Genomic DNA, 15,012 nt, shown 5'->3' with positions numbered 1-15,012 from the left:
CTAGGAGAGAAGGAGGCACCGTGTTAAATGGGGCTCACGCCTCCCACATCATCCCCTAGGCCTGGGCTCTGAGAGGTAAGATGTCACGAAGAGCAGACCCCCTTCCTGAGGGCAGAGCCTGGGGCTGGGGCCCCTGAGTGTCCCTTCACTGTTACCACCAGCTGCAGGGGGTCTCTGAGTGCTCACCTGCCAGCAGGACTGAAATACTCACAGCAATATTGCCCTGCATGGTGCTTTGTCCTGAGTGAGACGGAGGACTCACCCTGTCCTGGGCTTTGGCGAGCTCTGTGTGCTCCTGAACACTGGGCTTTCCTCTTTATCCAGACCATACTCCTGAGCCTCTAGGGTCTCCTGACACCAGAGGGCCGCAGGCCTCCCCTAGGTTATTACAGAGTCTGGTTCAGCCCTGAACGTGGGTTTGGGGAGGGTCCCTGGAAGGAAATCAGAAACTGGGTCCTATATCATTTACTACCCCTCAGATCCCAGCTTTCAGCCCAAGATCCCCCCATGATCCCTCTCAGTCAGCCCAGAGTTGCTGTTCTCCAGCCCCAGCTGGGACAGCTGGGGACAGACTCACCTGCCTGCACGCAGGTCCTGAGGCCCAGACTCAGCCCTGGAAGAGAGTTCCCGGTGAGAGATTTGCCCCTGAAGCCTGGGTAGGTCCTCTCCTTCCTGAGATCTTCCCTAATCCCCTGGGGTCTCCTACTGGACCAGGGCCTACCTGTGGGGCAGGGTCCCTCTCATGCTAGAATCTCCCATTCCCCTTGTCAAATCTCAGTGAAGTGGACCATGGCCATGTGGGTGAGAGTCATGATGTTTCCTCCTACTGGCCCCGGCTGTGTGGGTGAATAAGACCATGGTGTCCACAGAACACACACACAAAGGAAGGATTCTCTCCCTTACAGGATTTTCCCACCAGCATTTCCATGGGTAGTGTACTGTCCCGGACCCCACCACGAGCCTGGCTCTTGTTTTCCTAGGGCTTGGCCTGAGACAGGTACCAGGCTTTCTGTTGATATTTCAGACACACATGGGGTCTCTCCCCATCTCCTTTCACTGTCTGCCTGTCCTGTCCTCTTCTCATTAAGGGCCAGGACGTGGCTGCAAATGGACGTGGTGCCTTCCTGAGTTGGTCCCTTCCAGGTGAAGGCAACGGAGGGTTCTTCCTTCCTCTCAGAGCCTCCTCATGGGGTTTCACTCTCTCCTTCAGCTCACCCATAAACACACCCTTGTGGGGAACCTACCATGGCCAGTCTTCTCACCAGTCCTGGGGAAGCTTCAGGGAAGATGCAAATTCAGGCTGCAGGGCAGACTCACATCAGCAGAGACTCATCTCTCATCTTGTTGTGCAGTTCCAGTTGAGCTTTATTGTGGCGATGAACAGAAAGGGGAAATACACGGAGACAAGGGAAGGAATCATGACTCTTTTCCCAGAACTGGAGTGTGGGTTTTCTTCATGCAAAAACGTTCCCTTCACGAACTTCTCATTCACTCATCGCAACAGCATCCGCCCCCATCTCCCTGGAAACAATATTGACCTGACTCTGCCTTCTTGGTGCCCCCGTCTTCTTTCAAACACTCCTGTTCCCATCCTGTGCTCCTGAGTTCAAGGTTCTGGGACAATACGTGGGGTTAGCACTCTGCTTTGAGGGAAATCTTGTCTTTATTTAAATATTCATGTGTCACCCCCTGCCTGTGTGACCTTGGGCAGTAACCTCCCATCTCTGAGCCTTGGTTTCCTCATTTGGAGCCTGTCATGAACCCCATTTATCACAGGGGAGCTGGGTCATTGGAGCCTGGGGGCTGCAGGGGGCTCAGCCATGGGTAATTTCCAGAGCAGGTGAAGACAGGAGGGGTGGGGGCATGAAGGGATGTTGGCACCCACCATCAAGGCCTGAGATTGATGTTTCCACTAAGGAGAGCCCCTTTGTTCCTGACCTTGAGAGATGCTTCTCATAATATTTCATCAACACCCCGGTTATCACAGTCATGTCCAGAAAATGGGAAATGAAAGTTCATCAGAAGGAGAAGGATACACATGAAACAGAGAGGGCATCTGTGCCTGGTGCCATTAGGGGTCATTAGGGAGGAAGTTTCCATTTCTGTGCAGAACAGAAAAGGGGCCCTGGGTCCTCACAGCAGAGAAGGGCCAGGGCTCTGGGCAAGGCTGAAAGCTGTGATGGAATATGTCTGTTTACTGACCCAGGCCCATAGCCACCACTGAGCCAACTCCCCTGGGTGTGTGTGAAACAAATTCATTCACTGCAGAGTTTTTACATGTGGGCATCTGTATCATGTGTGGGTATGAGTTTCTCTTTTTTTTGAGATGGAGTTTTGCTCTTGTTGCCCAGGCTAGAGTGTGGTGGCATGATCTCCACTCACTGTAACCTCCACCTCCCAAGTGATTCTCCTGCCTGATTCTCCTGATCAAGTGATTCTCCTGCTTCAGCCTTCCGAGTAGCTGCGATTACAGGTGCCCACTACCAGGCCTGGCTAATTTTTTTGCATTTTTAGTAGAGATGGGGTTTTGTCATGTTGGCCAGGCTGGTCTCGAACTCCTGGCCTCAAGTGATCTGCCCACTTCGACTTCCCAAAGTGCTGAGATTACAAGCATGAGCCACCGTGCCCGGCCATGAGTGTGAATTTCACATGCATTTTTTTCCTTCTGGGAGCAACCTGAGCAGACGCTATGTTTGGGAAATGAATGCCACGTGTCATCAGTAGCTGGAACAGTCCCCCATTTTCAGTCCTGGATTACTAAAAACAGCCTTGAGAGGATCCCTCCATGGTAGCTCAGGAGTGTAGGAGGTGAGTGTCCAACAAAAATAGACAACCAAGAGCCATCCTTCTAATGATAAAAAGTGCTATGATCATCAGTCTACACATTTGTTGATAAGGATTATTATGTGCAAAGAAATAGAATACTAGGAACGCATGAGACCGTTTTTCAATTAAACATGTTTAAACATCTGAAAAAAATACAAGAGGAAATTAAATTTTTGAGACAAGAATATGGATTATACTGGCAAAAAATGAGCATCAGAGAAATGAGTTAGAAATCCTAGAGGCAAAAATTCAGTTGAAGAAGCACATTCAAAATATTTATTCTATCAAGGTCAAGATACAGCTAAAGAGACATTTATTAAATTGGAAAACAAAATTGGGAGAATTTTCCAGAATGCACTATGGAGACACCAAAAGTGAAAATTCACCATATTTGGGGGAATATTGTGAGGAGGGAGAACCTCATATGTATTGTACGTGTCAGAAGGAAAGAAGGGAGAATGATGTCTGGCAACAGCTCATGAATTAAAGAGTTGAACATTTGACAGAGACGAGGAAAGACTAATTAAGTGCTAAGATGCATACCTTTAAACATGAAATGTAAATCTTGACCTATCATGATAAATTGAAAAATACCAGAAGTAGATTAAAAAGTATATATGCTAGACTGAAATTGTCTAGCGTAAATTGTATAGTTTAAAACACATTTTTGCGTCCTGTGATTTTCAACTCAACATGTCAGTAGAATAGCATGATCATTGGGATCGGACTTCCCAACAGAAAAAAGAAAGTCAAGGAAATGTTGAAAAAGTACTCTCAAGGGATTAACAGCAAGTGAGGAATTCTATGCTTACTCAGGTTAATACCTAAAAGTTAAAGGGGTCAGCAGGGGACCAATTCCTAAGCAGAAGAAGGCTCAGAGCAAGACGGACCTGTGAAGCCCATTAGGTTGGGCTTCCCCTGCATGAGGGCTGACGAGGGATTGGAGGGTGGATCCCTCAATCATCAGATGTGCTTTCTCTTCCAGGTGTTATATCTTACCCTTTAATTAATATAGAAATGTTTTCATCTATTTTGATAGAGAGAGTGGGAGGAAAAATAAAGCATTATCTGAGCCGCAAGTTACTAGATATTACCATTTTCATACCCAGTGAAAGCAATTTTAAATGATGTTATCCAGATAGATCAATGAATCCAAAATGTAGTATGTGAGATGCCGGTGATGAAAAGTGGGAAACAGGCAAGTATTTGAAAATTGCATGCACACACACACACATGAATGTAACTACACACACATATACGAGTACATGTCTTTTCTAAAGGACAAGGATAAATGAATCTTCATTCAAAAATATATAATTGAATACTTAACTAAATTCATTAAATTATTCTAAATTATTCATTTTTTACCCCGTATGTTAAAGAGTGATTCCCCTACTCAGGATGAGTTAAATAGCCCAACACCCCCAATAACACATTAGGCATGAGACAGAGTAGTATCATCTAATATAAAATCATAATTTAAAATCAGTAAGGGAAGAAAGATATGCTGTTAAAATTATCTATTGGAAATATTAATATTCCACAAAATGTAACATAATACAAAACTTTTTTGAAAAAAGTGAAGTTTTATGTTTTAATGAAGGTATTAAGTGCTGGGTACGGTGGCTCACACCTGTAATCCAGCACTTTGGGAGACTGAGGTGGGAAGATCACTTGAGCCCAGGAGTTCAAGACCAGCCTGGGCAACATAGTGAGACTCATCTGTGTTAAAAAAATAAATAAAAAGAGAGATGGTATAAAAAATGATAAAATAATTGTAAACTTTCATTCATCTAACCATGGGTTATTGAAATATATACAACATAAATTTGTATATATTTGGTGATTCAAAGAAATATTTATCAAGAACTGAGAGGTTAAGAAAAAAATGAATGAGTGTACAACTTAATGTTCAATCTGAATTACATACATATGGTAAAACTCTCTAGTTACATATGTTATAGGGTTTGTATATAGAAAAACGAATTCTATGTATGTATACATATATATGTTAATTTGTGTATATATTTACCTATTATGTACATAAGCACTATATGTATACACACACGGTATATATGTGTGTAGATGTGTGAAGAAATGTTACACAGTTTGTATGGAAAAAGAATTCACATATATATTCTGATATATTGTATATATACACTTACTCTAGGTGTTATGTGTGTATATATTTACATATTGCATACAAATACATTATGTGTGGATATATAGTATGTGTAGATGCCACTGTACAGTATATACGTGTCTGTGAGTATATATATGTGTGTATATTAATGAACACATACCTCAAAGGGGGGAATGCCCATATTTATGACATACATTGCACATAAAATGTTAAGTATTTACTGGACAAGGAAGGAAAAATCTCCAAATTTTTCTAAATAACTATCTTATACATTTTATTCCCAGACATGATTGTTATTTAGTTTGCAGTTAACAATAAAAAGATATTATGAGAAAACCTCAATATTGCTCAAAATTAATAAAATCCTCAGTCATTTTGTACGATATATATTTGAATTCATGATGTACTAAGAAATATTTTGCTAGATGGGTGTTTGTATTTTATATTGTTTGGATAATTATTTTACTTTTTAAGGCATATGAAGAATTCCATTTCCCTTTTATGAAATAGGAGCCCTGAGGAGATTGCCATGGATCCAGCAAGGAATTTCTGGCAGAGGAAAGTAGACAGCAGTACTGGGAAAAATCACTGTATGAAAAACGGAGGAAGAAGGAATTAGGGCTCCCGGATGGGGTGAAGACCCACATGCAGAGTGTCTCCGAGCCCTGAGAGTGGAGCAGTGTGTTCAGGACCCTGAGCCTGTGGAAGGAATCTTCTCTGAGATGTGAGTCTATGGAACGTGTGTTGTAAGACCTGCCTTTTCTTAGTATAATCCAGCAAAAGCCCATGGGTGAGGACTCAGTTTTATTTTAGGGGATGTGGGGACAGTATATTTTCTATTCATATTTATGCAAATTTCATAGTGCTTGTCAGTCATGTAGAAAGCAGAGGTCAGTGTGTTCACAGGATTCATACCCGAGAGTCTGGAGACACACGTGGGGTCCATGGGAAAGGCTGGTGGCCAGGTATGGTGGGAAGGTAATCAGCGACAGATGCCAGAGTCTCCTGCTTGATCTTGCCAAAATCTGGCTCAAATGTTTGGCCTGGCACAACCAAACTAGAACTTGGAAGATGCTGTATAGGTAAAACATAATATTGTAATCATTCATATTCTGTTAAGGCTTTGAAAATGTCCTTAATAAGATTTCTTTATTCTAGAGGGTAGATGGCAAATGATAACATTTCTTTATTCTAGAGGGTAGATGATGAATGATAAGATTTCTCTATTCTAGAGGGTAGATGGTGAATGATAAGATTTGTTTACCCTAGAGGGTAGATGGTGAATGATAAGATTTCTTTATTCTAGAGGGTAGATGGCGAATGATAAGATTTCTTTATTCTAGAGGGTAGATGGTGAATGATAAGATTTGTTTACTCTAGAGGGTAGACGGTGAATGATAAGATTTCTTTATTCTACAGGGTAGATGGTGAATGATAAGATTTCTTTATTCTAGAGGGTAGATGGTGAATGATAAGATTTCTTTATTCTAGAGGGTAGATGGTGAATGATAAGATTTCTTTATTCTGGAGGGTAGATGTCAAATAGCTGCTCCCTTTGTCCTAGAAAGTTGAGGACTATTTGATCCCTCATGTTTTTCAGGATCCTCCCTCCAAATATTCCATCCTATGCAGCAGGGTTTTACATCCTTCAAACACAACAGTGGTCTTGGACCTAGACATGTTGAACTCTTTAATGCTAGGACTCAAGTCCTCTTGCTGTTTGGGACAATTCAGAAAAGAATCAGCCCCAGTCATTTTGCATACTTCTGTCTGACTGTCCTAGGTGAGTAGAAAAAAACAGCTCAACTGCTTGTCAAGATTCATCGACCTGAGGTCTTGTCTGCAGCTGGATTTCTATCCTACTTCCATGATTTTCCTTTCGTGGATCACCAACACACTGCAAATGCCTATCATTGCTTTTGACGTGGTGTACTTTGGTTCTGCCTGGAAAGGCAGGAAGTCTCGAAGTGAGGAGCTCACAGGTCAAAGGAGATTGAAATGTTTTCAGACAGAATAGGCAAATCCGTAGAGACAGAAAGCACACTTGTGGTTAGCAGGTGCTGGAGGGAAGAGGGAATGGGGAGTGGCTGCTGAATGGGTGTAGGGAGATGGCCATGTGTGGAACAGGATGGCAGTGATGGTTACACAATGATCTAAGGAGAAGCTGCACAGGTAGCATGTGAGAAGGAGGGAAGGGCTCGTAGGGTTCAGAGAGGGTGTCAGGGCATCAGGGTGGATTTATCTTTTCCTGGTTGAAATCCGATACTCTCCCATTGATTTAGTTACTGAAGCACGTTTGGAACTCTGAATCGAAGAGATGGAGGCTCAATAAAGCACACCAGGGAGTGTGGCAATGAGGAATAAAGAAGACTGTGTTACACACCATGGACCAGAGCACACAGATGTGCAGAGGTGTGGACCCAACGCTGCCATGTGGGATGTAGCCTCATGTCTGTCTGGGGGTGGGGAAAGAAGAGGATCCAACCAAGGGAAGTCAACATTAATAGAGAGGAAAGGTATCACATGTTAATGGTCCTCCATAGATCACTCCAGAAAATGTCTCTGCAATCCAACACTGATTCCTCCCTCTAAAAATGATTGGCAGACAGTCCAGATAGCATCGGCCCTAAATTGTCTCCCGGAACCTCTTGGCGTCATCAGATCTGTTCCCGAGGCTCCACCACTCTGAAGGGTACATTCTTCTGTCTGCTGTTCACCTCCCGGCTGCATCTCAGAGGCTTCTCTGGCTGTGCTGAGCCTCAAATAGCAGAATCCCAAGGACCACCAGGACCAAGCCAGCTATGCCCATGCGGATGAGATTCTCCACTGTGTAATCCTGGGGGTGTGAGGCTAGGGATGGTGGGCAAAGAGGTCACAGAGGTCAGGGCAGATCAACTTCACCCAGGACATCTGGATGTCCACCCAGAGCACCTTCTTACCCTTGACAGGACCCAACCCTTGTGCCCAGCACCATAAACGAGAGCATCTCCTCACTCACCAGTCTTGTTTTGTGATGGGCTGAGGGTGTTAGCTGCTCCTGAGAATAAAAACAGAGGGGAAGAGCCCTGAGCCAGCCTCTCCCCTGGGCTCTGCATTCTTATCTTCCCCTATGTCTTCTGACATGAGTTCTAGGGAGTTCCTCAATAAACCCTTCCTGTGTAGCAGGGTTCCCTCCAGTCTCCTTATTGAATTATTTCAGATTTCTTGCATTCTAGAAATTCGAATGTTGCTCCTGAGGCATTTGGGGAGGGTGTTTTCCTGCTCTCTGGGAGCTCAGGATCTGCAAGGGAATACAGAAGTCACTGAGTCCTGTGCACTGTCTGTGCAGCCAGGGACACAGGAGCACATGAGCCAATTCCCCCAGAGATGAGAGTTTCACTTATCCACCAGCTGAGGACCCAGGCTCCATGCATGAGAGGTTGGTCTGCAGGGGCTCCCCAGTGTCAGAAGCACAAAGGGGTGAAAGTCTGGGGGTGCTTCTTCTTCACACAGCCTCAGCCAGTTCACCTGGGGTTTCATCTTCCATTTAATCTCTAGTTAACTAATTCCTCATATAGGCAGTAACACCTAGAATGCGATACAGTTGCCCACATTCACACACACATGCAAATATATATATATGCTAAGTGGAGGTGTCACTCAAGGTTCATAAATCAGTATGTGTTTTTATGAAGCGTGAATCTAGGTGAATCTAGACCAGGAACAAACATGTAAACACCTACCACATCAAATATATTAAGCATATGCATGAATATACATCAAATGAATTTGGATATACTTACACACATATTCAAATGTATCTTACTTAACCACACATAAATATGTATATTTGTAAAACTTCAGATATTTATTTAAGATGTAGTTACATACATATTGACATTTAAAGTGAGAAATATTGGCACATAATTTAGAAATAATGAGGTAAAATTTCCCATTTTCTTATGGTTTATAGAAATTGTATTAGTAAATTAGAGGAGATTCATTGAAAAGCAGTTAGAACAGAGCAATTTAGTAGTGAGTTAGCATGAAATACAATGAATATACTCAAAGCAGTAGCTTTCTCATGGATAGTTATCTCTTATTTTAAAAATGTAAAGGAATGAAATACTTCACTTATAAATCATTAAAGGTGTTGAAGAATTCTTTAAATTAGAATGAATGTAATTTTTTAAAATGACACCCAGCTCCCCTTGACAGGACCTGACCCTCTGTGCCCAGAGTCATCACGGCAAGCATCTCCTCACTCACCAGCCTTGGAGTCGGACTTGTTTTGTGGTGGGCTGAGGGTCTCAGCTGCTCCTGAGAATCAAAACAGAGGAGAAGAGACATATTCAGAGGTAACTTATATAACAAATTCTATATAAGGTTATGTATAACTTATATAACCTCCCTGTCAAGGAGAGGTGGGTGTCCTGGGTAGACATTTACAAAATTATATTCAGGCCAGGCACAGTGGCTCACGCCTATAATCCCAGCGTTTTGGGAGGCTGAGATGGGCGGATCACAAGGTCAGGAGTTCAAGACCAGCCTGACCGACATGGTGAAACCCCGTCTCTATTAAAAATACAAAAATTAGCTAGGTGCGGTGGCGGATGCCTGTAATCCCAGTTACTCGGGAGGCTGAGGCAGGAGAATTGCTTGAAACCAGAAGACAGAGGTTGTAGTGAGCCGAGATCGCACCACTGCACTCCAGACTGGGCAACAAGAGAAAAACTTCACCTCAAAAAAAATTTTTTTTAATTATATTCATTCTAATTTAAAGAATTATTCAACACCTTTAATAATTTATAGGTGAAGTATTTGATTCCTTTACATTTTTTAAAACAAGAGATAAGTACCCATCAGAAAGTTACTGGTTTAGGTGTATTCATTGTATTTCATATTAACCCACTACCAAATTGCCCCCTTCTAATTTAAATCTAAATTAACAATTTAAAGCACTTTTTTCATATAAAAGACTTTTAGTTAGATGTTAGAATCATCCAGTGATTGGACAAGATTTGGCATGAACCCCCCAGGCCCAGGGCTGAGCTGCACTGTAGCCCCCGCTGACCTCCCCCGGGTTTCCCATGCCACAGGGAGCTGCCCGGTCAGTTTCCCTCGGGCCATTGTGCTTTAAAACATCCAAACACTTCTGAAGTTCATTAAGGAAACCTCAATTTTTAATATGTACGGGAGGAAGACTTGAGGTTAATGAAAAATGGATGTCTACATTGAATGTATAAATTAAATAAAGGCCCAATGAAGGCGAAGTAGAATTACATATTTTTAAATAATAGGTTCATATAATTGAAATAAAAAATATAAATTTATATATTGAAGTATTGCTTTAAAAGTTTTAGGAAAGGAGAGAGCAACAATGGACAAAGGCGTATAGAAAATACAGAGTAGAAGTGAGTGACATACGAGACGCGCTGTGAATAATTCCCTAACTCGTCCAGGGAGCAGGTGCATGGTACCTCCTTAGTCTCCGGGTGCCCTGAGCACAGAGCCTTGGGGGGATCTGACTGTGGTGAGGGTTGAGTCCACCCCAAACGTGCTCCTTTAGAGAGAAGCACCCCAGCTGTGGGTGCCGCTCACACGGCCCCTCCTGTGCTCACCTGGTGGGCTCAGGCTCAGGACACCCCTGAGACTAAGGAGGGGCCGTGCACTTGCTCCCTGGCAAGTTAGGGAATTATTCACAGCACGTGTTGTGTATCACTCATTTCTACTCGGGGTGGACTTCACCCTCATCACAGTCAGATCCCACCAAGGCCTCCTCTCCTGTCTTGAGATGGCCCAGGGACCCTACAGGTGTGGGTGAGGGGCTCATCCTCAGAGGCCCTTGGAAATGAGAAATGAGAGCTGCCAAGGGACTGTCCATCTGTCCTCTTTCCAACTCGCCCACCTCTGTTCCTCCTCCATCAGCCCCAGCATCTTCCATGTGTCCAAGTCAGGCTGGACCCCAAATCCTGCTGACCCAACCTGTTCTCCCTCCTCTGCTCTCTACTCATCACACGTCCTGCAGGACAAGGTCGGGGTGTGGGGTCCTGCAGAGCTGTGCCAGGTGTTGCTTTCGGTAGAAAATTGGAGATATTTTGTTTTGTACATGAGACAGTGGAGAGTCTCAACCAGAGGTGATGTCTCCTGGGAATCCTGCTCGTGGAGGGGGAAAGACCCCGCTGCTCCACTCACCAATGCTGAACCTCAGACACCTCCCTCCCCTCTGAACACCACGGAGGGAACATCTGTCCCATCCCTGGAGCACCAGAAAGCCACGTGGACCACACCCTTACTGTCCACTCTCCCCTCTGCTTCCCTGGAAATCAGAACCTGAATATTGAAGGTAGCATTGAGACAAGTCTAGAAACTTCTCTTGAGCTGGGAGTGACTGGGTTTTTGTCACCCATGGGGTCAGGACTTAGAGTTTGGGATCCCCAGAGGCTCTGATTCTGAGGTGGAGACATCAGGAGGGGAGTGGGTGGGGCCTCTGTCTTCCACCCTCAGTCTAATCTCATCTCCTCTGAGGTTCACCTCCATCTCCTCCCAGCCCTCCCTGCTCTTTACCCTACTGAGAATACAAGGGTGGGACCCAGGGGTGGGAGGTCCTGTCTATTTCCACCCTCCCATGGGCTCAACCCTCCCCTGCGGACCCTCCCCCTTCACTCCCCTCTTTTCTTTTCTTTTCTTTTCCTTGTTTTTTGAGATGGAGTCTCGCTTTCTCACCCAGGCTTGAGTGCAGTGGCGTGATGTCGGCTCACTGCAAGCTCCGCCTCCCGGGTTCACGCCATTCTCCTGCCTCAGCCTCCTGAGTACCTGGGACTACAGGCACCCGCCACCATGCCCAGCTAATTTTTTCCATTTTTTAGCGGAGACAGGGTTCACCATGTTAGCCAGGATGGTCTCGATCTCCTGACCTCCTGATCCGCCTGCCTCAGCCTCCCAAAGTGCTGGGATTACAGGTTTGAGCCACCACGCCCGGCCAACTCCCCTCTTTTCTTAGTGTCCAAAGCTCTCCTGGGGGGCAGGGTCTGAGCTGAGCCTTTGAGCTCAGAGAGGACAGGGTCAAGGCCCCCACCTGAGACCACCAGCTCCAGGGGGTCACTGGGGTGAGTCAGCAGGTAGGGGTTGGAGCTGAGTGAGCCATAGCACCTGTAGGTCCCCGCGTGGGTTGAGGTCACAGGACCCACAGGGAATTCAGCCTGGTACTTATGAGATTGGTACTTTGATCTTAGACACAGCGGGACATCAGCTGCTTCCTCCTTGGTCAGAAGGAAAGTGTGCATCCATCCCTGTGACTGACACAGCAGGGTCACATTCTCTCCTGAGGCCACCGTGGGGCCCGGCTGCACCGAGAGGGAGGGTCTGGCATGGATCTGTCCTGGAGAGAAGAAGGATGGGTGAGGGGCTGCCCCACCTTGTTCTGAGCTGAGACCTTCCCAAGCCCATCTCTGGGACCCTCAGTCTCTGGTTGCCTCTGTTTTCCCTGAGTCTCCCGGTCCCCACCCACCCCTGTCTCTGTCTCTCCCTCCTTTGAGACCCCCACCCCTCATCCCGGCCATCACCACCTGGGCTCCCCCGGCAGGGCCTGTGCAGAGCCTGGGTCCCTGACTGAACCCGCTGGGCTCCTCACTTGTGATCAGGATGTCCAGGGGGTCGCTGGTGGCCGACCACTCGGACGAGAGGTTGTGTGCACCGGAGCATCTGTACTGGACCCGTAGGAGCGGCTCACAGGGCCCAGGGTGAAGTTGGCCTGGGAGAGCCCAGCCTGGGGCTGCCGGCCAGGGAGCTGGAGGAAGTCACGTTCCCCCTCCTTGTACAGAACAAATCTGTCATAGCCGACATCAGAACCACACTGGAGGGTCAGCTTCTCCCCAGGGGCCACGACAGGACCCGGCTGCACTGAGAGTGATGGCTTCTTAGAAACACCTGGGAAAAGGTGCTCATGGTTTCCAGGAGCCGATCCTCAGGCTTCCTCACAAATCCTCCCTCTCCCCCGGGGCCTCACCACTGATCTTCCTGTGTCTCTGGCCCCAGGAGCCCTGAGCCCTCTCACCCCAACATCATCCCACCTGGAGCTGCCCTGAGACGTAGCTGCTCCCCACCTGCCTGGAGACTCAGGGAGACTCAGGGAACTCCAGGCAATGCTGTGAATTTCTCACCTGGGACCAGGAGCTCCAGGAGATCACTGGGTAGAGACCACACATAGGGAGAGCTCGAGTCATAAGCATAGCACCTGTACGACCACCTGCGACTCGGGCTCACGGGGCCCACGGAGAAGATGGCGCGGGATGACCCACGGGCATGGGAATGGGAGTTCAGACATTGTGGGTGTTCATCTTCTCCTTCCTTACACAGAATGAAGCCATCAAATGCCAGCTGTGAGCCACACTGGAGGGTCACATTCCCTCCTGAGGTCACCACAGGGCTGGGCAGAGCTGAGAGGGTGGGTTTGCTGTAGGCTCCTAGGAGAGAAGGAGGCACCGTGTTAAATGGGACTCCCACCTCCCGCGTCATCCCCAGGGCTGGGTTGTGAGAAGGAGAAGCCCCTGAGAGCCGACCCCCTTCCTGAGGGCAGAGCCTGGGGCTGGGATCCCTGAGTGTCAGCTCACCTGTCACCACCAGCTCCAGGGGGTCACTGCTCTCTGACCGGCCTGCAGTGTGGCTACCATAGTAACAGCGATACCGCCCTGCGTGTTCCCAGGTGATGGACGGGATGGGGAACTGGCCCTTCTTCACAAGCTCCTGTGGGATCCGTGTAATCCAGGATGCTGTTTTCTTTTCTCTATATAGACGGTACTCCTGGGTCTCCTGGCCCCCCTGACACCTGAGGGTCACAGGACTCCCCTGGGTGATCACAGAGCCTGGTTCAGCCCAGAGGGTGGGCTTGGGGAGGGTCCCTGGGAGGAAATCAGAGTTCAGATTCTAAGTCATTTCCCACCCAACAGATATCAGCTCTCAGCCGCAGGACCCTCCAGACGCCCCCATCAGTCAGCCCAGAACTGCTATTCCCCATCCCCAGCTGCACGGGGGTGGCCCCTTGTCCGCAGTGATGAGGCAGGACCTGGGACAGCTGGGGACAGACTCACCTGCCTGCACGTGGGTCCTGGGGCCCAGACTCAGCCCTGGAAGATAGTTCCCTATGAGGAATTTGCCCCTGGAGTCTGGGCAGGTCCTCCGCTCCCTGGGATCTTTGTGAGCCCCTGGGGTCTCCTTAGGGACCAGAGTTTGGCTGTGGGGTGAGGTCCCTCCTAGGTTAGAATCTCCCCTCCCTCCTCAAATCTCACCGAGACAGATCAGGACGGTGAGGATGGGGGTCATGGCGTCTCCTCCCACTGCCCTGCTCTGCGGATGGATGAGCCTTCGGTGCTGGCAGGACAGAGACACACAGAGAGAAATAGCCTCCTCTCCTTCCCACCCTGTGTGGACACTCAGAGGCTGGGTCCTTCGCATGGGGTGTTGTCATCTGCAGCCACACAGGAAGCGGAACTACCCTCCCAGGAGCCTGACTCTCATTTTTTTAGGGCTGAGGTTGGGGCAGGCACCGGGCCCTCTGCAGACATTTCAGACAGAAATGGGGTCTTTCCTGACCCCCAGCCACTGTCTGTCTGGTTTCTCCTCGTCTCTCTGAGAGCCAGGACATAGCAGCAAATAGAACTGGTGCTTCCTGTGTCTGCCCTTCCAGATGAGGGTAACGGAGGCTTCCCCTTCCTTCTCACAGCCTCCCACATGGTCACCCTCCCTCCTTCAGCCGTCCATCAGCTCAGTGTTGTGGGGTCCTTACCATGGCAGTCGTCCCTCCAGCCCTGGAGATGCTTCAGGGAAGACCCAGGTCCATGCTGCAGGCAGACTCAGATCAGCAGAGACGCATCTCGCATCTGGCTGTGCCGTCCAGGCTGAGCTGCGTGTGGCAGTGAGCACAGAGGAGAAATGCAGGGAAATAGGGGAAGAAAAGTTGACTTCTTTCTTGACACTGGATTGTGGGTTTTCTTTCAACCAAATAGTCCCCTCTTAACTTCCCCTTTTTAAATGTTTTTGCTACAGCATCCACTCCCTCCCCCCGG

The 15,012-nt window shown here is 47.5% G+C and overlaps 1 protein-coding gene across 1 annotated transcript; it reads right to left on the bottom strand.

Moving 5' to 3' along the window:
• Positions 1-11,651: 11,651 nt before the first annotated feature.
• LILRA3 (leukocyte immunoglobulin-like receptor, subfamily A (without TM domain), member 3) lies at positions 11,652-14,318 on the bottom strand. Its single transcript, NM_001008981.1, is given in 7 exon segments — positions 11,652-12,329; positions 12,582-12,662; positions 12,665-12,877; positions 13,111-13,413; positions 13,561-13,848; positions 14,038-14,073; positions 14,236-14,318. Coding segments are annotated over 7 exon segments (1,380 nt in total). The 5' UTR covers positions 14,270-14,318; the 3' UTR covers positions 11,652-11,904.
• Between the last annotated feature and the right edge of the window lie 694 nt (positions 14,319-15,012).

The sequence above is a fragment of the Pan troglodytes genome, chromosome 20, assembly GCF_028858775.2.
Source record: "Pan troglodytes isolate AG18354 chromosome 20, NHGRI_mPanTro3-v2.0_pri, whole genome shotgun sequence".
In the NCBI taxonomy this organism is placed as follows: domain Eukaryota; kingdom Metazoa; phylum Chordata; class Mammalia; order Primates; family Hominidae; genus Pan; species Pan troglodytes.
Note: the sequence above shows the minus strand (reverse complement) of the source record. Positions and strands in the feature narration are given on the sequence as shown.